The sequence below is a fragment of the Myxocyprinus asiaticus genome, chromosome 20 (genome assembly GCF_019703515.2).
Source record: "Myxocyprinus asiaticus isolate MX2 ecotype Aquarium Trade chromosome 20, UBuf_Myxa_2, whole genome shotgun sequence".
Classification (NCBI taxonomy): Eukaryota; Metazoa; Chordata; class Actinopteri; order Cypriniformes; family Catostomidae; genus Myxocyprinus; species Myxocyprinus asiaticus.
In genome coordinates, this window is record NC_059363.1 from 42,532,758 (window position 1) to 42,559,517 (window position 26,760).

At 39.5% G+C, this 26,760-nt stretch overlaps 1 protein-coding gene across 4 annotated transcripts in view; it reads left to right on the forward strand.

Moving 5' to 3' along the window:
• Positions 1–26,760, forward strand: part of tiam2a (TIAM Rac1 associated GEF 2a) — a 187,359-nt gene that overhangs the window by 61,353 nt on the left and 99,246 nt on the right. For 2 of the 4 annotated variants that reach the window (XM_051646172.1, XM_051646175.1), the window contains exons 1-6: positions 7,233–7,353; positions 10,249–10,337; positions 10,673–11,741; positions 23,010–23,490; positions 23,608–23,780; positions 25,675–25,899. In XM_051646172.1, the coding sequence (XP_051502132.1) occupies positions 10,680–11,741; positions 23,010–23,490; positions 23,608–23,780; positions 25,675–25,899 (1,941 nt within the window). In that variant the 5' untranslated portion in view covers positions 7,233–7,353; positions 10,249–10,337; positions 10,673–10,679. Of the gene's footprint in view, positions 1–7,232; positions 7,354–10,248; positions 10,338–10,672; positions 11,742–23,009; positions 23,491–23,607; positions 23,781–25,674; positions 25,900–26,760 lie in introns of those variants that run through there. The other 2 variants (XM_051646173.1, XM_051646174.1) reach the window with 1 other exon arrangement.

Sequence of the window (26,760 nt, forward strand, 5' to 3'; positions counted from 1 at the left end):
CAGCTGGCCCCCATCTTCACACAGATCTTCAATAGATCACTGGAGCAGTGTGTAGTCCCATGCTGCTTCAAACGCTCAATCATTTTTCCTGTCCCAAAGAAACCAAAAATCACAGAACTTAATGACTACAGACCTGTCACCCTGATGTCTGTGGTCATGAAATCATTTGAGAGGCTGGTGTTGGCCCACCTGAAGAACATCACTGGACCCTTTCTAGATCCCATACAATTTGCTTATTGAGCAAACAGGTCTGTGGATGATGCAGTCAACATGGGATTGCATCATATCCTGCAACATCTGGACAGACCAGGGACATATGCAAGGATCCTTTTTGTGGACTTCAGTTCGGCTTTCAATATCATCATCCCTGAGCTATACTCTGGAATAAATTACACCAGCTCTCTATTCCCATGTCTGTCTGTCAGTGGATTACCAGCTTTCTGACGGACAGGCAGCAGCTTGTAAGACAGGGGAAACTCACTTCCAGCACCTGTATAATCAGCACTGGTGCACCCCAGGGATGTGTGCTCTCCCCACTACTCTTCTCCCTCTACACCAATGACTGCATCGCCAAGGACCCCTCTGTCCTCCTGAAGTTTGCAGACGACACCATTGTCATTGGCCTCATCCAACATGACGATGAGTCTGCATACAGAAGGGAGGTTGAACAGCTGGCTGTCTGGTGCAGTCAAAACAACCTTGAGCTGAACACGCTCAAAACGGTGGAGATGATTGTGGACTTTAGGAGGAACACCCCAACACTGAACCCCCTCACCATTCTAAACAGCACTGTGGCAGCAGTGGAGTCATTCAGGTTCCTGGGCACTACCATCTCACAGGACCTGAAGTGGGAGACATACATTGACTCCATTGTGAAAAAGGCCCAGCAGAGGTTGTACTTCCTTCACCAGCTGAGGAAGTTCAACCTGCCACAGGTGCTGCTGATACAGTTCTACTCAGCAGTCATTGAGTCTGTCCTCTGCACTTCAATAACTGTCTGGTTTGGTTCAGCTATGAAATCAGACATCAGAAGACTACAAAGGACAGTTCGGACTGCTGAGAGGATTATTGGTTGCCCCCTGCCCCCCTTTCAAGAACTATACACTTCCAGAGTGAGGAAAAAGGCTGGAAAAATCACTCTGGACCCCACTCACCCTGCCCACTACCTTTTTGAACTGTTGCCTTCTGGCCGACGCTTCAGAGCTCTGAGCACCAGAACCATCAGGCACACAAACAGTTTTTTTTCCCCTCAGGCTATCCATCTCATGAACAGTTAAATTGCCCCCATTGAGCAATAACTATGTGCAATACACAGTTTAGTCTTTTTTTATATTTATCCAACACATCCAACTTCTTCTGCCATTTCATTCCTCTGAAAAAAATAAAAAAATAAAACATTGCACTGTACATAACAGATAACAGACTGTATTAGATTTGCACTACATATGTGTATGTATGTATGTGTGTGTGTGTCTGTGTGTGTATGTACATATGTGTATAATTATTTTTTTATTTTTATTATTATCTATGACATGCTGCTGTTTTTGTATTGTTTTTGTATTGTTGTACACTGGAAGCTCCTGTCACCAAGACAAATTCCTTGTATGTGTAAGCATACTTGGCAATAAAGCTGATTCTGATTCTGATTAGGAGCTACTACTAGGATAGTATTTTGACATCGAACAAAAATGACACATTGACCTTTAATGTTTCTTATGTGTTAATCTCTAAGGACAAATCAGCTTTACAGAAAATCTCTTTAACCTAGAACAAAGCCTGATGTTTTAGACTCCAAGGAGCCTATGCTCTCAAGAAAGACAATGAATCACTCTAGTTTAGAAGATTGATGTTAGGCCAAACACCAGCACACACACACACACACACACACACACACACACACACACACACACACACTCAATCAAAGAACGACAGCCGGTTTCTAAGTGCTATTAAAACAATGCGTAATCATGTTTGTGTGCCTAAGCCACAAATATACTGTGGCAAAAAATCATAGTCTAATTCTGCCTCTTGAAGAATTAAACAAAATTCACACTGTTTTTCTTTTTTGCATTTTCCCTTTTATAACCACATTTCTGTTTATTTTCATTTGTGCATTTGGTTGATGCTATTATCCAAAGTGACTAAGTTACAGCGTATTCACGGCTTACATTTGATCAGTTTCTTATAAATATTGGCATTGCTAGTATCCATGCTCTACCAGTTGAGCCACAGGAAAATGTTTCATTTCAAATAATAAAAAAATATATATATATATATATATATATGTTTTATAATTGTTTATTATATGTCATTTGTTTGTTTATTTTATGTTATTTTGTATTTGTTTTTATTGTTATGTGTTTTATTTATTTTATGTTTATTTATTTTAGTTTTACTTGATTGTTTGCTTGTTTGAATTACATTGTTTACTCATTGTTTTGTTTACTTATTTATTGTTTTATTTTTTTGTTTGTTGTCACGGTCTGTTGTTGTCTGAAAACTGAAAAAAAGCTAAAAACTGTAGTAGTACTAGACAATATCACCAGTAATAGAAAAGCATTTTGGAAGTCTTTCAGAGAAAGTCCTGCTTTGATGAGTCAGACCTCTCTTGATGGGTCAGCTGTGAACCTTCCTTTTGGCCAGTTTCTCTGATGGTTGAGCATATAGTGCTTTTTTTTTCTAGCACTGAACTGCAGCAGACTCGCTGTTATTTCATAGCTCACCTTGACAGATTGCTCGGCAAAACCCACAGAGCAAGTCAGGTCGACCTTATTCAATTTAGGTTGAGATAATATAATTTAGATTCCCCAATATGTGCCGTCCATGTCAGTGGAGATAGATTGCAGTGATTGTGGGCTGCGGACAGTGCTAATATCAGTGGGCACAGTTTTTACACCCATTTAATCTCACAAGATGGTTCACTTGATAAGAACTGTATCCATGCCTGTCCTTGTCTCTTCCTCTTCATTTGTCAGCGTTTGGTCATGTGTGATCACCCAGATTGCTTTGATTTATCACTGAACCATCACTGATTCTGTTCTTGGATGAAGTGATATGAAAACACACACACACACTGTGTGTAACTGATTTTACTTTGCAGTTTCTCATTCTTTCTGATGCTCAGTTTGTCTCTGGAGGCTGGGATATCTGGCTCCATGATTTATTAGCAATGTAATGTGTTGGGCAGAAACCATCTTCTTGATCAGTAGAACATCTAAATATCTTTAAAACAAGATTAATTTACTTGTGAAGCAAAATTGTTTAAGATAAGACTTGTTTTCAGAGAATATGTCTTGAATCAAATGTATTTTTCTTAAAACATTAGCTAATAAAGCAATATGCCTGAGACATAATAGTGATATTACCATGTGTAAGGGGTGTTCCTAGGAGTTTTTTAAAAGTGGCATAAGCACTATAATAGACCTTAAATGCATGGGTGTTTCGCCAAACACTATTACATACCTCTTTAACGACCCGCCATGTGCTGTACATCTATCACAAATGGATCTACAAAATGCCCAAATAGTGGACAATTTTCAAGACAATGACAAATTAATAGAATACAATATGTACTGTTATATTTTGATGTTTTATTTTTCAGAGATGATGCAACAAGTGATAGAACAGGATTCATTACTTCCATGCTGAATTTTCATGAGACGCAACTGGCTGTAAAACACACACTGAGCTACACATAAAACATAAGCTATACATAAGCTACACACATATGTATTTTGTCAGGCACCTATTTTCTAAATAAATGTCCAACTTACAGAATTTCAGTAGTACACCCAAATGACAATAGTCATATTATCCTGTTCATGTGTTACACTTGCTATATGTTCATGTGTTAGCACTGTTGCCTCACAGCAAGAAGGTCCCGGGTTTGAGTCCTTGCTCAACTGGGCCTTTCTGTGTGGCGTTTGCATGTTCTCCCCATGTTTGCGTGGGTTTCCTCCGGGTGCTCCGGTTTCCCCCACAAGTCCATAAACATGCAGGTTAAGTGAACTTGAGACACTAAATTTCCCCATAGGTGTGAGTGAGAGTCCCCCAGCCACTGGGGGTTGAATCAGGAAGAGCATCTGGCATAAAAACCGAAAGAAGCCGAAAGAAGAAGATCCTAAATGTAGGCAATGTAGCAACAATACTCAGGTACAGGTGTGCATTTATAGTCATGACTTACAACATGGCTCATTCAGAATTAATCATCACTAAACTTAGATTTAGGCAACACCGTTTGCAAATAGGCAAAGAAAAGTATTCTCTGAAAACATGTCTTGAAGAAATAGTTCACTAAAAGATTGTAATTCTCTCATTTACTCGGCAAAATGTCATCTCAAACTTGTATTACTTTTTCTGCGGAACACAAACGACACACACATTGACAACCAGAAGTGTTACCCCAAAGGTAATATATATAGAGCTGGGCTGGCATGCACAGATGTTGAAAACTGTTGTTGTTTTGCTATGATTTTAACATTTGTGTCAGTGAAGATGGAGACACTGAAACTACATGATAGCTTTTGGGATCACCCTTGACGTGTAGCTCTTTTGAACAGGAGTTTAAAGAGAGTCAGCAAGAGAGTCGAGTGATGTGGTTGACCTATCTCTGTCCATCTCCAGTGTCTGTCTGACAGCTCATATGCTACACTGAACTGTACAAACTGACAAGAACACAAGCTGATTGAAGCCAAGAACTTGGGCATGGAAACCTATCGGCAGTAGAACCTATTGTGATAAACAAGTTTATACAGTTGTTCATGGACTGAAATTTCCAATCTTCACTGCTGAAATAGTAGTAATAGATGGACTGTCATTTTTTTCATATTCATGTTTAACCTCCATTTTGCACAGCTGCTGTTTTTGTCCCCTATATATATTTTTTTCTTTCTTTTTCTTTTTTTTTTTCTGATAGACCTCTGACTGTGTGCTGATGTGTGTATTGGCCATTGCGATCAATAGTGGTCAGGGTGGCTGCTGTCTTGACCATTCACTCAATTTGTTTCATTATGGGCCGTATGCTGAAGCTAGTTAGATTTATTGGTCTGTGAAGCTTGTGTTTGCCAAACTGATGCAAAATGAAAGCCATGGCCAGTATCATACACACTAAACCTAATGAATCCTGCTCATGCGTTATTGCTCTATTTTATATAGCTAGTGTACTTTTGATTGAGCAGACAGATGCTGTTAATTAGCTTTGTGGATGGCCCTGCGAAGACAAGAGTATTGTTCTGAGTGTTATTAGCTGGATCATGCCTTTAGTGAATATGTATGACCTGGTGCTACTAATCCCCACAAAGACTTTCTGATTTCAAAAGCACCAGCTACTTTCTGAGTGTTCACAATAGCAGCTCTGCTTTGTCACTCTGATCCTCTTTACTCATTACTTTCATTGTTGAGCTAATCACCAGTCACTATGAGACATCTTTTAATATATGATCTGGCTAATTGGGATCATCCTTTGGATGCTTATCTTTATTAAAAACTAGCTAGCTAGATTGATAAATTGCTAGACTGCTCGATAGATTGCTAACTAGATTGCTGATAGATACATTGCTAGATAGATAGATTGTTAGGTTGCTAGCTAGATAGCTACTAGATTGCTAGCTAGATAGCTACTAGATAGATAGATAGATAGATTGGTAGATTGCTTGCTAGATTGCTGATAGATACATTGCTAGATAAAGAGCTTGCTAGATAGATAGCTACTAGATAGATACATAGAAAGATTGCTAGCTTGCTAGCTAGCTAGATAGATATTGCTAGTTCGACAGATTGCTAGATTGCTAGCTCGATAGATTGCTAGAATGCTTGCTAGATTACTAGCTAGATTGCTGGCTAGATTGCTGATAAACAGATTGCTAGACTGCTAGATAGATAGATTGCTATCCTGATAGCACACATACATCTCCCATTCATTTTACGTGGTTTGCTCATCTGCAAAATGTCTATTAGACGTATTGTATCTGTTTCCTCTCAGATGTCAGATGAATTAGACATTCAGCAGATGTCTTTGAGACATTTATGATTTGGAATGTTCATAAATCTGACCTTTTTAAGATGTTTAGCAGATGTTTAGCAGATGTTTATCAGATTGTGATGCTTTGCGGATCAAAATATCTAAAACAGACATCTCGGTACATGTGTGTGCTATCTGGATAGCTAGATAGATTGCTAGATAGATAGCTACTACATAGGTAGATACATAGGTAGATTGCTAGCTCGATAGATTGCTGAATAAATAGATTGCTAGGTTGCTGGTTAGGCTGCTGATAGATAGATTGCTGGTTGGATGGATAGATGTTTTTGGTCTTTTTTTTTGGAATTTTGGAAAAACACTAATCATCTTAAAGTGTAGAAAAGTATGTTGTCTTTTTCAACGTCTTTATGTGAAATATACTTGCTGATATTCTTGAGTATGTTTGGGAGATATTTTTGGCTTTCTATTTCCTGTTAATTAGCTTTTTTTTTTTTTGTATTACTTTACATTATTTGTTGACTTTCCCTTTTCCTTCCAACAAGCGATATATCTACTATGAGAAATCACATTAGGATACATTTTGTCTTCAGGCTTGTCTGATAAGCTGTAATCCTATTTTTTGCCTTCATACTGCTGCGGTTTACTGAATGAACGTTCTGTTCAACCTCAACAATGTCTTGAGAAAGAACGTGTGTTTTCACAGAGCATGTTGGATTTGAGGCTTGCTGGGCAAAAGCAACATTTGCTGTGCTTGCATAAAAGGTTGTATCCAGAAAATGTATGTAGACTTGACATCTAACCTCACTGTAATCAAATTTTGTAGAGATTTGGCACTATGATCCCTGCTCCCCGTGGAGTTGAAAACCAATCCAGCTTCATCTCCTCCTCCTCCACTCCATGTTCCCTCCCTTCCTCCGCTTTCAGGCGGGCTGCAGACTGCCCCTCAGTGTGGGGGTGATGGTGGAATGTAGGGTCACATAGCGCTCTGGACATTTGGTCGCCTTTAGACCTGCATGGAAAACTGCAGTTGGTGCAGCATCTTCAGCTTTGACCAAATGGAGACGTTACTTCCAGTGGACTTTTTGTGGAGTTTACACTACCAAATAAACTAGAAACCCTGGCTTGATTGGAACACACAAAACAGAGGCGCTCAGATTTTCCTCTCATACTGAATCAGTGCTGTCCGAAGCCGGAGTAACTCGCAACCAGGGCGGGTCTTTCCACGTGTGTGTGTGTGGTTTTGTGTGTGAGTCAGTTTGTCTCGTCTGAGTAGAAGTCTTTCTTTGGGCGCTGACTCTGAGGTTGAGATCAGAGAGACTGGATCTTTCTTGCTTGCTTTTCAAAGCAAAATAGATTAAAGCTTTTCCACAAAGGTAAGGGAAAGATGTTTTTGAATGTCTTTTTCATCATTATCTTTCTCTTCTTTAATAACTAGATTAAGAGGTGAATGTAACAAACAAAACACTCAAAGCTTTGTATTTCAGGCTGCAGGTGTGTACTTAAGAGACTGGCTTTTGCTGTTGCTTAACTTTAACTTTATCTCTTTTGAACATATAGAGTGAAAGTGTTTACAATAACGGTGATCACTTCTGTTGTTGCATTCCTCATATGTAAGTCACTTTAGATCAAAGTTTCTGCTAAATAAATAAATGTAAATCTAATAACAATGTTTACATGTTGGTTCTCAGAGAAGGGTTTTGACTTTTGATTGAACTCTTGTCAGTGTGTAACTCTGATTTAATTGTAGAATTTCAGTAAGATTTATGAGATGGAAAGGCTTTTGTTGATGGTCACAGCCCATGGCTGGGTTACTACTTTGAAATGTTCCACCAGCTGGCATTTCATAGAGATGCTTGAGACTTTTTATTTGGTCACTATGGTCATTTGAAGACTTGTTCAGGACAGAGCAAAAATCCCTTATTTTGGCCATAATGTCATATATTATGTAATATATAATTCTAGGACTTTCGATTTAATTCAGTTTGATCAATTACAGAAAAAATAGAACATTAAAAAAATTATGCAATTAATCAAGCCACCAGACCACAATAAGGAATTTCCATTCCATCAGAGCAATTCAAGTCAGCAGAGTTCCAGTCAGCATGGGGCAGTAAGTGCAACTCCAGCTTTACAGTCAACGCACAGCTGTACAGGCAGCAAACCTTGAACAGGATGCGTTCTTGCATTCAAACGCAGTTAGATGGAGCACAACTCCGAATGCAGGGGTCTCGAGACATGTTTCTATAAGTTTCAAACTACGTTTACCTTTACACAGCATCCTAAAAATGCTGCGTTTATAATGTGATACAACCAAATTGAGACGCTCCAAAAGCATCTGTCTGATGCATGTGTACATATACAAAGTGTTCCACTTTTTGTATTGTCTAATCAATGCTTTATTTGTCTGCCACAATAATGCAGTGTACTTTAATTCTATGAATTATTATATTTATTATGTATTTTATTTTATAATTATGTAAATAGAATTTCATATTATTCATAATCAATATATATTGAATTATTTTTTATTTGGGGCCCTTTCTTTGCAAATATGAATTGTTTTTTATTGTGATTAATTGCAAATAATTAGATTTATTAATTGGCATATCATGTAATTAATTTGTTTTTTTTTAATTGATTGACAGCCCTAATAATTAACAATTTATAAAATAATACCCTCTGTAAACTTGTCATAACCCATGATTTGTCCTTTTTATAATTTTCTTAACCATTTGTGTGTGTGTGTATGTGAACATGGCTTTTGTCTCCAGAACAACTTCCTGACTTTTCATTTTGTCACTTCCTGTTGCTTTCAGTGAAAGTGACTTTTGTCCTGTCTTTATCCATTATAACACTGTTCAGCTGCTGCTGTCAAGTGACTGTAATATGATGAGGGGGAAAGTGATCTGGAGTGCTGCATGTCTAATAATAACTGATACTCTTATGTAACAGCGGTACACTAACTATCTTTATGCAATGGAGAATGATATGACACTGTTGGAAAGACCATTTATCTCTAGGCTTCTATTATTTTCTGAGTTTATGGGATGTGCCTTTTGGATGGCCACAACTTGACATCGGAGAGCCTTTTGGCATTAACCTGCAGAGTGTTGTGTGGCTTTTTGATAAAGCAGGTTAAGGCGCCAGTATACTTCTAGGGAAATCAAAGAAAGGACAGGTGTGACATAATTTCGAACTAAATCTATCCAAAAAGATGTTTTTGAGTCCGTTGCAGTGGTTCGAAACAGCAGTGGTTCAAAACTCTCAGGAAAGCTTGGTATCTGCTTTAAATTACTGTCTTTCTGCCATTGGCCTACGTGATCAGTGGGTGTGACCCAGTGCTTCACCTACTTCGACGCCTACATCTTTTTCGGGCACGAGCACGTCACATTCAAGTGCTTTGTTGTTGGAAACATGGAGGATGCCAGGTTCATTCGTGTATATTTCTCGGGGAACTCTTATTTTGACACCATAATTCATGCTAGCCAAGTGGCTGACAATGAAGGAATTTTGGTTGTTATTTTCTCTGTGTAAAAATGTACAATAAGCATTAAATAGCTACTGATATACTTAAATTATATGACTGAAGTGGCAAGTGATAATATGGTAGCTGTATTTTGCAAAATGAATAAAACATTATTCACTATTGAAACTATACTCTCCTCCGCCATGTTGAATGTTTATGGAAACTCTGGTATCAACATTATCTCCAAGTTTCTCACTGGTAATTATAACTTAAGGGGGCGTCCATGTGCAACCTCCGAGTACGAAACTCGTATTTATGATAATTCCAATAGCATGTGAAGACAAGGCAGCATAATTTCTTCACATAATGAACTGGTCACTGTTTTCTTGTAATGTTTGTAATGTACAAGCTTTTAACATTCATATTCATATTGTAGACTGGGAGGTATCCAGCTTGAAGCTTGTTTGGCCATGCAGACCAAAAATATTCTCTGGAATTTGTGTGGAAAAAAAAAAAGGCATGACGTCATTGGGAGAAAATACAAGTAATGTTAAAGTTTGAATGGGGACATAGATAGAGAGGCCAATAGCTCTTTCATAAGTCACTGAGTCTTAAAATGAAAGTATAACCTTTTATTTCAATCCTTTTAAACTGACCACATTTGTTTATGTTAGTTGTGTTTCCTGAGCTGGTGGAGTCTGTCTGTGTTTTGCAGTACTTGTTTTCTAGCAAAGAGTTTTTCACATTTAATACTTGTGGTACATGGCTTTCTAAGACCAGTATGTTCTTTTCTGTCCCACAGATGACCATAACATAGTTGAGGCATCAAGTGAAAAAGGAGATGTTGAACAAACAGACAGCAGGGCCATAAGAGGCCATATAACCTCCTTGGTAAGTCTGTATCCTATATCACTACCATTAGCTCTGGGACTTTATTCCAACACACTTTACTTGAGAGTCTCAGTCGATTGTCTCTAAGGCTTTACTCTTTGGTGAAGACATGTTAAATTCATGACCAAACGAAGCACAGTAACTGAGTAAGTGTAACAAATCTATCAGTGGTTGTTATCCATAAGAGGAGAGCTCTAAAATAAATAGCTGAGATTCAGCCTCAAGGGGGTTAAGGTAAGTTGTCTTCATGGGGCAAGCATGGTGTTTAGCCAGGGGTTTATGATGTTAAACCTGATAAGAATGCCACTGAAGGAATTTTTCACTTGCCTTTCTAGATCTGGGATGGGAAACTCTGAGAGCCAGTACAGTATCCAGGGCTCTCGAAGCAATAGTCTACTCCCAGGCAGACAAAAGCCCTATTCATTGAAGATCTGCCCTGCCAAAGAGGACATTTTATCGCCTCACGGCTTTTGGAACATTGGGTCAGGATTCTCTAGATTAAAGTCCAGAACCTCAACGTCGAAAAGCAACCACACATTATCCCACCATTATGACTATATTGCTCATAAACTAAAGAGTGGTGCCAGTGGTCAGTGGAATGGGGTTTCAGAGGGCTTGTTGCCTGGAGGCTGCTTGACAGTACCTTCTGAAAATGGCTGCTTTTATGGTACTCTCAGGGAAAATGGTAAAGAAGCCTGTAATGGTTTCACTGTGAACACAATGAAGACAACGGAAAGACATCCCATGCTTGAGGACCTTGAAGACCAGAGCAGTCCCAGGGTCGTTATCAAGAAAGATGGCAGTGTACGAGTAGAATTTAACAACAGTTGCAGCAGTACCCTTTTCTTGGATGATTGCACTGGACCTGTTCAGCTTCTCAAGTTTTCCCCTACCGTAGAGTTCAATTCTTGTGTTTCTGGTCTAACAACAGCCCATCTTGGAGATTCACAGGCATCTGGCAGCTTGAAGAGCAGAAAAGGCAGTTCCCTAAGCTCGGATGGCTCCTTGTATGACTTGCCATGGGGCACTGGTCTCGAGCCTAATGATTCAGAAAATGTGTCCCCTAGCAGCGAGATACAAAGTATTCCCCCTGCAAACCTAGGGGTTTTTGCTCAGCAGTTGCCTGGCATTACTATGGCTGACCTCTACAGGGATCACAAAATTGCTGCCACCTTCCCCACAGTTAAGGATCTGCAGTCTTTAAAGCACAGATCCTCCTTTGTGTCTGTGATGGAGGAACCCAGTACTGACGGGTGCCCAGGGCAATATTCTTCTTTCACCTTGCCTTGTCGGAAGCCTAAGCCTGTTCCAGAGATGACTGTAAAGAAAGAGTCGATCAGGAACAGATTTAAGCGAATAAGTAACTGGACAGGAAGCTTGACCAGAAGGAAGAGTAAGTTACAGGTAAGAACTATTCTCTTTTGTTTTTATGTGCATATATCTTTGTTACAGTTTTGTTTTAGAAAGTTGGAGCAGAAAGGGCTAGTAAATTGGATCTCATCATTTGAATTTCAATAAACCCATAACTCCACAATTTAAACTTTGGCGCATAAATGTGCACTGTTTGTGCTACAGACATGGATGATACCTCATATTGTGCAACTTGTTAAATAGAGTGGTGCTATTACTTTTTAAAGCAAACAGACTTCCCATAGGCTTATGCTGACGGTGGTACAAGATCCATATCTCGGGACCATAAAATCATAAAGACTTAAGGAGTAGGCTCTTTTGACTTGGGCCAGAAAGTAACCACCTAGCAACACTCTAGAAACCACCTAGCAATGTGCTTGAAACCAATCAGATCACATAAGCAACCCTATAGCAACACAATCAAGTTCAGTGGTTTCTGAGCAGTTCTGTTCTCTCTGTAGTGTATTAAACATAGTCTAAGCATGCATGAGGCTTTCAGAGCTGGTCTATACTTGATACACAAAAATTCCCTCTCATGCTCAGGGTTAAAAGGCATGCTCGAGTTCTGTTCAGTGTGCAAAAAGTTACTATCCATATCTAGTAACCCCATAGCACTGGGTTTTTGTGGATGAGCACATTTAACTGCATTAAAAACTGTTGTCAACTCAACTACAAACAGAACATTTTCCTTTAGTTTTCCACCAAAATAAATGTTTCTGCCAAAATAAAATAAAGGCTTTAGGGTTAAATTGGACTGCATGGAAATGCCACATGCAAGTTGAAAAATTAAAGAAATGTGATACTATTGTACAGGTGCATCTCAATAAATTAGAATGTTGTGGAAAAGTTCATTTATTTCAGTAATTCAACTCAAATTGTGAAACTCGTGTATTAAATAAATTCAGTGCACACAGACTGAAGTAGTTTAAGTCTTTGGTTCTTTTAATTGTGATGATTTTGGCTCACATTTAACAAAAACCCACCAATTCACTATCTCAAAAAATTAGAATATGGTGACATGCCAATCAGCTAATCAACTCAAATCACCTGCAAAGGTTTCCTGAGCCTTCAAAATGGTCTCTCAGTTTGGTTCACTAGGCTACACAATCATGGGGAAGACTGCTGATCTGACAGTTGTCCAGAAGACAATCATTGACACCCTTCACAAGGAGGGTAAGCCACAAACATTCATTGCCAAAGAAGCTGGCTGTTCACAGAGTGCTGTATCCAAGCATGTTAACAGAAAGTTGAGTGGAAGGAAAAAGTGTGGAAGAAAAAGATGCACAACCAACCGAGAGAACCGCAGCCTTATGATTGTCAAGCAAAATCGATTCAAGAATTTGGGTGAACTTCACAAGGAATGGACTGAGGCTGGGGTCAAGGCATCAAGAGCCACCACACACAGACATGTCAAGGAATTTGGCTACAGTTGTCGTATTCCTCTTGATAAACCACTCCTGAACCACAGACAACGTCAGAGGCGTCTTACCTGGGCTAAGGAGAAGAAGAACTGGACTGTTGCCCAGTGGTCCAAAGTCCTCTTTTCAGATGAGAGCAAGTTTTGTATTTCATTTGGAAACCAAGGTCCTAGAGTCTGGAGGAAGGGTGGAGAAGCTCATAGCCCAAGTTGCTTGAAGTCCAGGGTTAAGTTTCCACAGTCTGTGATGATTTGGGGTGCAATGTCATCTGCTGGTGTTGGTCCATTGTGTTTTTTGAAAACCAAAGTCACTGCACCCGTTTACCAAGAAATTTTGGAGCACTTCAGGCTTCCTTCTGCTGACCAGCTTTTTAAAGATGCTGATTTCATTTTCCAGCAGGATTTGGCACCTGCCCACACTGCCAAAAGCACCAAAAGTTGGTTAAATGACCATGGTGTTGGTGTGCTTGACTGGCCAGCAAACTCACCAGACCTAAACCCCATAGAGAATCTATGGGGTATTGTCAAGAGGAAAATGAGAAACGAGAGACCAAAAAATACAGATGAGCTGAAGGCCACTGTCAAAGAAACCTGGGCTTCCATACCACCTCAGCAGTGCCACAAACTGATCACCTCCATGCCACGCCGAATTGAGGCAGTAATTAAAGCAAAAGGAGCCCCTACCAAGTATTGAGTACATATACAGTAAATGAACATACTTTCCAGAAGGCCAACAATTCACTAAAAATGTTTTTTTTATTGGTCTTATGATGTATTCTAATTTGTTGAGATAGTGAATTGGTGGGTTTTTGTTAAATGTGAGCCAAAATCATCACAATTAAAAGAACCAAAGACTTAAACTACTTCAGTCTGTGTGCACTGAATTTATTTAATACACGAGTTTCACAATTTGAGTTGAGTTACTGAAATAAATGAACTTTTCCACGACATTCTAATTTATTGAGATGCACCTGTATAATAATAATAATAATAAATAATAATAATAATAATAATAATAATCATTATTATTATTATTATTATAAATTGCAGTTCAAATGGTAATCACAATATTTTTCCAAATTATCGCAATTCGATTTTTTGTCCAAATCGTTCAGTCCTACCCAGAACACCTAGCATCATGGCTGCGAGCTTTGCATTTGCATGGACCACTCACATTAGAAATGTAAACATTTAGTTTTGGTGTCAACTTGAGCCACAAATGCTTTTACAGTCAGTGAATGCCTAGAAAGGAAAGATTGGTCAGATGGGTTGATGCCTGTTACCTGTGCCTGCTGTCACTGTGGGTACTGTTGTTTTGTCAGGAGCAAAACAGCATCCCATGTAGGGCACAATATTGCTGAACCATGCCAACTCAGTGAGATAAAGAACCCATGGGGCTCTACCAAATGAAAATCAGAATACATTAATGCGGAACAGTGCAAAGAAGGTGCTCTGAAGATGATGGGTCGAGGCATTCCTTGCAAAGGCAGTGTTTTGCACTTGGTGGGTACAAAAGGGAAGGATGGAAACCTGATTTATTTCGTGGAGACGAAGAGAGCGAGGAATCATTTAAATAAGGCACTCTAAGTATCTGTTAAACCTCATCTCATAAAATAACTATTACATTTTGCATTTATTTTGAACTGTGTAGCTTATAGGCGTTTAGTCATAATATTATTTCTGATATCTTTTACATTTTATTGCTTGAATGTGCATGTGTTCTTCATAGCCCTTTAGTATCTTTCCCGCTAAATCATCACAGGTATGAGACATTCTAGTGCTGTGGGTTTTTTTCTGATTAACTTTATGATTCACATATTGAACACAGAAAAACAAAACATATATACATGTGCTGTAGGTTTTAATGTTTTGTTTTGTATTTTAATGTAATGTATTGAATGCATGCCAAAAGTAAATCAACATCAGTGGGTGAGAATAGCTCTTTGATATAATTCCTGTGCTGAGTGAGTCAGTGTCTGTGAAAGGTTTTGTAAATAGTCATGCTGGTATTACTCACTGAAGACTTGTAACATGATATGATACAGTCCTTGTCGTATCTGAGCAGTAATTCATATGGTTGCTTGAATACTAGCACTGTCATCTGCTTAAATTAGTTATATGTCACTGGTTTCTAATAATGGCATTTTAAAACTGAGTAACCGTGTGTAATGCAAAAAACGCAGCCATGAAATGTGCTTGCAATGTTATTTCCAGGTACTTAGAATTGTTTTGCTGTTGTAGACGTTCTTGAGTAGTCGTTGTTGCTGGCCAGCTCCATGCCAAGTTAGTAATAAATTATAATGCAGCCTTTAAAAATAACAAGAATCCTTTTCATTTTTGGAGGCAGACTGCAGAGATCTTGAACAAATCACTGTCCTTATGGCTTGTAGAACATGTGTGCACAATTGTGGATATTTGCATGAACCCAGAGATCTGATCTTCATTCAATCCATAATAATAAAGAGCATGATTTTTAATAGAGCGCACACAGCCTTATTTACTGTAGAGAAGTAGAGGTGTTGGAATGGATGGTGCAAGTAAGAAAATGACTTCTAAAGACTTGGGCTTCCTAATAACTCATAAATGCAGGAAAATCAGCACCCATTTTACATAGTGATTGTCATTCTATGAAGAATGTTAGTTTATGAAAATTATACAAAAAATGAAAAAGTTAGATAAAAACTACATAGGAAATTTTACTGCAGAATGTCTGTTAAACAACAACACAGTGGATCAAACATAAGAAATTGCATTTATTTAAATAACATTTTTACATTTTATAGACAAGTTTTATGGACACAGACTTTTCCCATTAATGACCTTTAATGTTTGCTGAATAAAGCTTTGGCATCTTATAACATGTTTGTTGAGTGCTTTGTATGTGTCAAAGTAATTACTGTATGACTTGGTGACAATCATTTCACACTATATGAAAAGTTTGGACAGAAATCTGCATAATTAATGAGTGCTTTTTCCTTATTAATGTAACTGTGTGTGAAACCATTTAAAGTCTATAAATATCAATCAATCAATCATTTATTTATAGAGCACAAATAAAAACAACACTGATTGACCATTGTGCTGTACAACATCAGCAAAAAGAACATAACATAACAATTATTTAAGACCATCAATATAAAACACCCAAAGAAATGAGAAAGACATCCCATCACATGATACGTCGACCAAGGTTAGACTCTGAGATTTATTTGTGAGCAGCTCAAAAATGTAGGTTTTTAATTTAGATTTAAATTCTATCTCTTTCTCAGTATTTGTAAGATATACTGGCAGACTGTTCCATAGTTTTGGACCTACAACTGCAAAAGCGCAATCATCCCTTGACTTGAGTCTTGATTTGGGGACCATCAAGAGTTTCTTGTGTAATGATCTCAGGCATCTAGGCTGTGAATTAATGTTCAGGAGATCGTAAAGATAAATCGGTGCCAATCCGTTTAAGACTTTTAAAAACGAATAACAAAATTTTAAAATCAATTCTGTAACGGACTGGCAACCAGTGCAAAGAAAGTAGAACAGGGGTGATATGTTCATATTTCTGAGTGCTCTTTAAAAGTCTAGCAGCGGCATTTTGAACCATTTGTAGCCGATTAATGTAAGATGTGTTTATTCCTGTGTACAGTGAATTGCAGTAGTCAAGACGAGAGGAAACGAAAGCATGTATTACTCTCTCGAACTCTATAAATGATAAAAAACTCTTGACTTTAGCCAAGAGCCTTAGCTGAAAGAAACTTGATTTGACCACTGCATTTATCTGTTTACCGAATTTCAGAGCCGAGTCAAATATGACACCCAAGTTTTTCACTGACGGTTTTACATAGGATGCTAACTCATCCGGAGCATGGTTTATGCTGCCTGTGCTGCTAGGGGGTCCAAACACAATAGCCTCAGTGAGCCATTTGAGCCATTCCAAACACTTTTGGCCAAGAAACATTCTTGGTGAGTTTTCACAGTTTGACAGGCTCAAAGAGTTTTGGGCACAATTCAGATCCACCACAGCCAGGCTGCTTAAAATCCCTAAATCCCTGGGCAACTTGAACAAAGTCTGTGGAATGCATTGTCAACCTGTTTGTTTATTTAGTTATTTATTTGAAATCTTCCTGTCTTAATCCTCCACCTGGTTTCAGCTGTAGTGTAAAGAAGGATGCTAGAGAATGGCTCTTGTGCGCAGAATGCTTTTTTAATTTTTAATTTTTATTTTCTCCCAAATTTTGAATGTCCAATTCCCAATGCGTTCTCTAAGTCCTCATGGCTTGTTGAACACATTACCGCGGAGATGTAGCGCGTGTGGAGGCTTCACACTATTCTCAGCGACATCCACGCACAACTCACCATTTGCCCCACCGAGAGCGAGAACCACACATTATAGCGACCACGAGGAGGTTACCCCAACCGGGCCAATTTGGTTGCTTAGGAGACCTGGCTGGAGTCACTCAGCACGCCTTGGATTTGAACTCGCGACTCCAGGGGTGGTAGTCAGCGTCTTTACTCGCTGAGCTACTTAGGCCCCCTACGCAGATCGCTTTTGAAGTTTTCTCCTCAGAAAGACCAGAAAAAGATTTAATGCTATTGAAAAAGACACAGATTGTCCATGGAAATTACTTGTTGAGGACAGTTGTGCTTTTAGCATTTATTTTTTTAGTTTTGTCTTGTTTTTTAGTAAAAATGGCTAAACACCCTTAAAACAAGACACATTTTGTTTAATAGCAAAAATATGTAAGATAACTAGATAAAGTTAAAAGAAAACATGAGTGGTGCTTTCTGTGGTAAATCTCATCACCACAATGTCCCACCAGTTGCCACAATACATGGCCTCAAGTCAAAAGAGCCCAATCTCATGTCTCCACAATGTTCTGGTGAACAGATATGGCTGAGTTATTTAGTTATATGATTTCTAGGGTGCACTAAATGGTTGCTAGAGAATGTTTAGGCATTTCCCAGGGTTATACTTAAAGGCTACATGCTACATCCTAAGTCAAAAGAACCCACCCTCATGTCTCTGTGATGTTTTGGTGGCAATATACAGTTGTGCTCAAAAGTTTGCATACCCTGGCAGAAATTCTGAAATTTTGGCATTGATTTTGAAAATATGACTGATCATGCAAAAAAAAACAACTGTCTTTTATTTAAGGATAGTGATCATATGAAGCCATTTATTATCACATAGTTGTTTGGCTCCTTTTTAAATCATAATGATAACAGAAATCACCCAAATGGCCCTGATCAAAAGTTTACATACCCTTGGATGTTTGGCCTTGTTACAGACACACAAGGTGACACACACAGGTTTAAATGGCAATTAAAGGTTCATTTCCCACACCTGTGGCTTTTTAAATTGCAATTAGTGTCTGTGTATAAATAGTCAATGAGTTTGTTAGCTCTCACGTGGATGCACTGAGCAGGCTAGATACTGAGCCCTGGGGAGCAGAAAAGAACTGTCAAAAGAAGGTAATGGAACTTTATAAAGATGGAAAAGGATATAAAAAGTTATCCAAAGCCTTGAAAATGCCAGTCAGTACTGTTCAGTCACTTATTAAGAAGTGGAAAATTCGGGGATCTCTTGAAACTAAGCCAAGATCAGGTAGACCAAGAAAGATTTCAGCCACAACTGCCAGAAGAATTGTTAAGGATACAAAGAAAAACCCACAGGTAACCTCAGGAGAAATACAGGCTGCTCTGGAAAAAGATGGTGTGGTTGTTTCAAGGAGCACAATACGACAATACTTGAACAAAAATGTGCTGCATGGTCGAGTTGCCAGAAAGAAGCCTTTACTGCACCAGTGCCACAAAAAAGCCCGGTTACAATATGCCCGACAACACCTTGACATGCCTCACAGCTTCTGGCACAATGTAATTTGGAGTGAATAGAACAAAATAGAGCTTTATGGTCACAACTATAAGCGCTATGTTTGGAGAGGGGTCAACAAGGCCTATAGTGAAAAGAATACCATCCCCACTGTGAAGCATGGTGGTGGCTCACTGATATTTTGGGGTGTGTGAGCTCTAAAAGCACAGGGAATCTTGTGAAAATCGATGGCAAGATGAATGCAGCATGTTATCAGAAAATACTGGCAAGACAATTTGCATTCTGCATGAAAGCTTCGCATCGGACGCACTTGGACTTTCCAGCACGACAATGACCCTAAGCACAAGGCCAAGTTGACCCTCCAGTGGTTACAGAAGAAAAAGGTGAAGATTCTGGAGTGGCCATCACAGTCTCCTGATCATAATATCATCGAGCCAATCTGGGGATATCTGAGACGTGCGGTTCATGCAAGACGACCTAAGACTTTGCATGACCTGGAGGAATTTTGCCAAGATGAATGGGCAGCTATAGCACCTGCAAGAATTTGGGGCCTCATAGACAGCTATTACAAAAGACTGCACGCTGTGATTGATGCTAAAGGGGGCAATACACAGTATTAAGAACTAAGGGTATGTAGACTTTTGAACAGGGGTCATTTCATTTTTTTCTTTGTTGCCATGTTTTGTTTTATAATTGTGCCAATCTGTTATAACCTACAGTTGAATATGAATCCCATAATAAATAAAAGAAATGTGTTTTCCCTGCTCACTCATGTTTTCTTTAAAAATGGTACATATATTACCAATTCTCCAAGGGTATGCAAACATTTGAGCACAACTGTATGTCTGGGTCATGTTGCTATATGGTTGCTAGGATGCTCTGGATAGTTGTTAGCATGTGTCTAGGCAGTTGCCAGAGTGATATTCAATAGCTGTTTGCTAGCTCGCCTCAAAAAAGCCAACCCGGAAGTCTCTTTGACATTTTGATGCAAAGATATGCCTCTGATCCATTTTTAATGTAAGTCTATGGGGTTCGGTTGCTAGGGTGCTCTGGCTGTTTGCTAGTGAAAAGAGCCGGCACCCAAGCCTCAATGGCATTCTGATCCAAAGAAATGAGCCCACTGATGCTTTGTCAACGTTAAGTCTGTCGAATTTTTCGCCCCGCTGTGCAAAACTCGTACACCTGATCACTTATGAAAGTCATAGCAGAACTTTCCTCAATAAGCTGAACAATTTGACACCTCATTCATGGGTGTACGACAAATGGTGCAATGCCGATACTAGTATGGATGAAGAACTATTAAGGTAAATCAGTAGCAAAATTTGAGAGCTTGCATATTTGGATTTGAGAACTTGTACAATAAATATTTGTACTTGTAAGTTGAAATTTACACTCACTTCACCAATGTGAAAACCTGCAAAATAAAAATTTGAAGTTGAATGTTGCAATCTGCACTCACAGACAATAATTCAAAGCTTGTGTTCTGAATTCACAATTGTAGACAAATAGTCACAAATGTGTAAAATGACATTGTAACAGTTCAAGGATGGGCAGGGAGGAAGTGGGAACCAATCAACATAAAGTTTTAATGTCAAACTTAAAATAAACAAACACAGACATGCATCCAACGAGGCTGAGTGCATCTCTCTCTCTTTCTTGAACTGGCGCCTCCGGCTCCCCTTTATCTCACTCTCCCGCTGATCAGCTGATGGTGCATGGCCCAGTCACGCCCACTGCCTCGTCACGCTCCTCCCCCGCCCGATTCAGGCTGGGGCGCCACCGGTCTGACTAACCCCCTCCTCCCCCATCTCTGGAGGGGAGACGCTGCCCTTCTGGCCATTCTGTCAGCTGGTGGTCCACCCCGCCTCCTGTGAACCTGGGAGAGAGACGAGGGGAGGCATGGAGAGAGGGAAAGGACGAGCGGAGACACACAGAGCAAAAGGAGAGAGAGAGAAGAGTTTGCTTGCCAGCTTCCGGACGTGCTATTGCCCAGTCCTCAACCACTCCTCTGCCCTCTCGTGGACGCCAGCTCGCTCCTCCCCTGGTGGATGGCAGCAAGTCCTACGGCCAATGGCGGCTGGAACTGCTCCTCCCCTTCCGGCTCTCAGCGGCTGGCAGCGACCCCTCCATTCCCAGGCAGAAGGCCGCGGCTGCTCCCCTGGCGGAAGGCAGCGGCGAGGACTCTGCGACAGTGCATCCCTCCTCCCTCCCACGTTTCGGCACCACTGTAACAGTATAAGGATGGGCAAGGAGGAGGCGGGAACCGGCTGAACAGTCAACATAAAGTTTAAGGGTAAACATAAACTTAAACCAACATAAAACATAAGGACACACACACAACGCGGCCACGTGCGTCTCTCTCTGGAACTGGCGTCTCCAGCTCCCTTTATCTCACTCTCCTGCTGATCAGCTGATTCGGCACCAGCCGTGCAGCCTCACGGCCCGGCCACGCCCTCCTCCTCATCACAGACATTCACATAAATTCAACTACAGACACATTAACTTTTGTACTTTGTACATTTTTGCTGTACAACCACAAAAATCGGCACTTACAACCTCTCAAATCTGGCACTGCAACTTTAAATCTTCACGCCTTGACTTTTGCAACTACTTTTGCGAAAAACTTGTAGCATTCTGATGCGAGAGAGCAAGACCAGTGTTTGGCGGGGGAGGGGGCAATGAAATCATTTTATTGGTTGATGCCTAGCCATGAAATGGGACGTTTTTGTACGCGATGACGTCATGCCACAGCGCCAGCCCTTGCAGTTTTGTCAGGGAAAAGCAGAGCTTGTCATCGTGATGGAGGGACAATCCGAGGATACGTTTTTTAATAATTAATGAAATAGTATTAAAAAAAGTTTTGTAAAACACCCACACTTATCAATACATTTTCCTTCACTGATATACTAATGTATATTATTGATGAAGACCACTTTCCACTTGACAATGTAAAGTTTTACCAGGTATCCAAGTGTTGTACAGGTAGTTTTGCTACTGATTTAGCTTCATAAGGAAACGCTTACAAAAAATCTAGAGTTGCCACCAACTTGCTCCAAACTTGCTGCAAATTCGCCACTTGTTATTTTCACATCCAGATGAGCTTTGCGGCAAACCTTAATTGTTGCCAAAGGTTTGCTGCAGGTTCACCACTGCTGGCGAAGAGCTGCAAACTTCTGACAAACATCTGTGGCGAAAAGCAAGCTTATTTACATGTGAAAATATTGAGTGGCAAATTTGCGGCAAGTTTACAGCAAGTTTACTAGAACTCTAGATTTTTTTGTAAGGGTGTTGGCTTAAGGATTCTGGAAAATCCCTTAAAAAAAGCAAGCACCACTTATAAGACTTAATATCAGATAATATACAGGATATGGAACTGGATTTGTTGTTTTTGAAGCGTAATCCTAACTAAATTCAATTTATTGTATGATTAAAACAAAAAAACTTTTGGCTAGTGTTTTTACTGGAAAACCATACTGATTAAAGGTGTACTCAGTAATTTGTTTTTTATGTTGTGTTGGACTTGTATTGACACCTAGGGGCATGGATGCAGCATTATTCAAATGCAGTAGTTTTCAGTTACTGGTGCCACTGTAGGAGTTCGCTAGTGAGTCAGCCATGATTTATTTAATCCATGAGTGAATGTGTCCAAAACCAGAACGGTTATTGAGATAAAGTGAGTAGTGTTCGGCTGGTCATATGATACTAACATGGCGGTTCCCATTAGGGGACCCTTTCCATGTAGAATAAAACAGCTTTAATAAGGTTACTGATATGAGTCTTCATCTCATGTGAGTGCTCATGATTTTATATATATATATATATATATATATATATATATATATATATATATATATATATATATATATATATGTTTCAAAATGACTATACATTTGTTTATAATTAACTGATTTAATGAGGAGAAATTACTAAATGCACCTTTTAAGAAAATTATTTTTGCAGTGTTAACAAGATTTCACAGTGCAACATCATTCTCATAATATTGTCTCTTCACCATTGTGTTTAGGAGCCGAGGTATAACGATCCCATCGATTGCTTTGATAGCGGTGTGGACGGCCTCACTGCAGACACCAGTTCTCCCTCTCAGGTCTCTAGTGTTCTGGGGGTTCCAAACGTCATGTCTCGATCCTGCTCTCGATCTCAGGCACTGCACACCCGCAGTGGCTCTGCAGGTGCCCTTCATTTGGGCACTGATGCCCTGCGGCAAAACATCTACAAGAATTTCATGATGGAGTTGAAGACTGGCCGACATCCTGCAGAAATTGAAGGGGAGGAGTGGGGCGAGTGCTCCACAGAGGAAACGGAGAGCAGTAGTCAAGGAACCCTAGGCTCTCTTGAGCAGCTCGACCTGTTGTTTGAGAAAGAGCAGGGTGTAGTTCGCCGGGCAGGGTGGCTCTCCTTCAAGCCTTTGCTCACTGTGCATAAGGACCGCAAACTAGAGCTAGTGGGCCGTCGAAAATGGAAGCAATTTTGGGTCACTCTAAAGGGTAAGTATGCCATGATTGCTGTAACTACCACTCTGATTTACAGTACCACTCACCTTTTAGCAGTAAGAACATACCACTACCACTACTTGACGAGTGTTGTTTTATTTTTTTCTGCAGGTTGCACGCTGCTGTTCTATGAGACCTATGGAAAAGCATTTTCAGAGCAGGAGCTGTCTCCATGCTACGCCCTGTTAGCGGAGGATGGCATAGTCCAGGCCATTCCTGAACACCCCAAGAAAGAGAATGTGTTTTGCCTCAGTAATGCCTATGGTGACGTCTACCTCTTTCAGGTTGGTTATGAAACTCAACTTACAAATCAAACATAAAACCACTCAGTAGAAATAAGGAATGCATTGTATGTTTTGAATGGCTTCAAGTGTTACAGTAGCTCAGCAGTGTTGGGTAAGTTACTCAAAGTAATCCACTACAAATGACTAATTACCTCTGAATTGTAATCAGATTTTTGACTTCACAGATCACTTAAATGAAAAATTAATCACATTACTAATTACTTTTAAGTCATTTTCTAACAAATTTTTTGACAGAAGTTTTTGTTTTTCGACTCAACAAATTCAAAATAATGTCCACCTTGTTCGTTGTCACACACAAGTCATACACTCACCACCACATATCCCTTACTACAACTCCTTCAAACTGATCTCACACTGTAATCGGAATTAGTAGGTTGACTTTTCTTTAGCTAAATTTGGACTGCGCTTACCGAAATGCGAAACACTGCCCCAGTGGCCAAAGCGGTAAGTTTTGTTGGGCAAATGGGCATATGTGAGCTTCATTTATCGGGTGAAATGTCCACAGAGGGATGCCAAAAGCGAGTTGTGAAGCAAGTTTTTTTTTTTTTTTTTTTTTTTTTTTTGCTGTACAGGCTGTTCCCCCAAACACCAAACCTAAACCAGTGGAGTAAAAATGAAATGCTGGGGGGATCTTTAGTGACCCGGGACCTCATTGCTTCCCCTGTACCTCATCCGTTATCTGAGTTATGCCCACACTTCATTAATATTCCTCAACTTTACGCTTCTGAATAGTTCAAAAAAAAAAAAAAAAAAAGACAAAATTGCAAAAAATATATTTTTTCATAACTGCTTACTTACTAAAAGTGTATAGGGTCATTAAAGACCCCAGATATATAATAGTGTTGCTTTTTTTTTTTTTTTGTGCTTCCAAAAATCATATTTTTATGATTATTTCATATATATAAGTTTACTATCACAGGATATATATTTCTTTGTTTATTACAAGAGAAATGAGTACTATATTCATACAAATGACTACTATACTGTATCATGTATACTATATCATTATCACATGCGTGTACACATCTGTACATATTGTACCTACTATTTGTCACTCAAGGTGGCGCTGTTGTTTCAGTGATTGACTTGATTTACATTTGACATTGCAGTTTGATAAAGAGGCACGTATAACACGTGAATAGTATAACATGACAATTGTCATTAGGGTGTACTACTGAAATTCTGTGAGTTGTGCATCTATTTCTACTCAAAAAGTGCCTTAGAAAATAGATATGTGACACTCATGCGTAGCTTATGTGTTATGTGTAGCTCAATATGTGTTTGACAGCCAGTTGCGTCTCATGAAATTTCTGCATGGAAGTAATGAATCCCGTTCTATATTTGTTGCATCATCTCTTTGATAAATGAAAAATAAAACATCAAAATATTCCAGAATATATTCTATTCAATTATTTTCTAATTGTCTTGAAATTGTTTTGTTTTGAATAACACTCATGCATTTAAGGGTTATAAAAGTAAAAATTAAAAGTGATGTACTTTGTTTCTCTATTGAGCCTGTTCATCCCCTGCTGAAAAGATCAACTTAAAACATTACGCTGGTTTATACTGGTCAGTGCTGGTCTAGTGCAGGTCTAGATGGTAGATCAGCATAATCATGCTGTTCAGCAGCAAATCTTTGCTAGTGAAGCTGGCAACCATCACACTAGCATCCCATGCTTGTTTACAAGCACACCATCATTCAAAATGCAATATACAGTTTATTGTTGAACCAGCATGCAAAGCACAACATATGCTGGTGGGCAATGATTGCCGATAAGTGAAGTCCCTAACCTTCAGGCTTCATTTAATACTGTCCAATCTTAACCTTTACTCAGAGTAGATCAATCTTAAAGGTTTTATCTCCTCTTTCTAGGCCTCCAATCAGACTGACCTAGAGAACTGGGTAACTGCAATTCATTCAGCTAGTGCGTCTCTGTTTGCCAAACGCAACGGGAAGGAGGACACACTGCGTTTGTTACGTGGGCAGATCCGTGGTCTCGTCCAGAAGATCGATATGGATGGCAAGATGAAGAAAATGGCAGAGCTGCAGTTGTCCATTGTTGGTGACCCCAAGAATAGAAAGGCTATTGAAAATCAGGTATGCAACAGTTTGATCAAACTCATTTGAACATTTGGTAGTTGTGATATTGAGTCCTTTTTATTGCTACAAATTATTCATTAAATTATATAAATTAGCTTTTTTATTAAATAAGCCCCATGTAAACTAAAGACATATGAAAGGACATATCCATATATATATAAATATGTATACAGTTGAAGTCAGAAATTTACATACACCTTAGCAAAATACATTTAAACTCAGTTTTTCGGAGCAGACGTGACGGCATGCGAGGTTCGGATGCGTGAACGGCGAACTCTGCGCACTTTGCTAGTTTTAATGCTTTTTGTGTCAGAAACTGGTGAGATTCGATTCACCCTGTTCCATAACTGTTCTATGAAGACAATATGTCAAAGAATTCAAAATCCTTGGGCTCTGGAGACATTAAAAGACACTTACATGCTCAAGCTGAAGCCCCTGAGCAACAGCCCGAAAGCCTGGAACTCAATTTGGCCAGTGTGGTGAAAGAGATTCAGCATCAACTGTTGAACATGTCGGCAATGCTGATGAAGGTCATTGCTGACTTGGAGGATCTTGCTGTAATACTTCGATTGATCACTGCCATGGAGACGAAATTGACTGAGTTGGTTACAAGAGTGGCGGATGTTGAGAAACGGATTGATTATCTGGAGTCATCGGAGAGGGAATTAGCTTCTAACCCGCTAGCAACCAAGGCAGACTTGGAATGCATCTGGGAAAAGTTGGAAGACCTTGAGAATCGTAACCAGCAAAACAACATCCGAATTGTTGGAATTCCTGAGGACGAAGAAGGCAGAGATATGGTGAAATTCCTAGACGAGTTCTTCCCGAGTCTGCTCGACATAACATGCCATAGGCTGG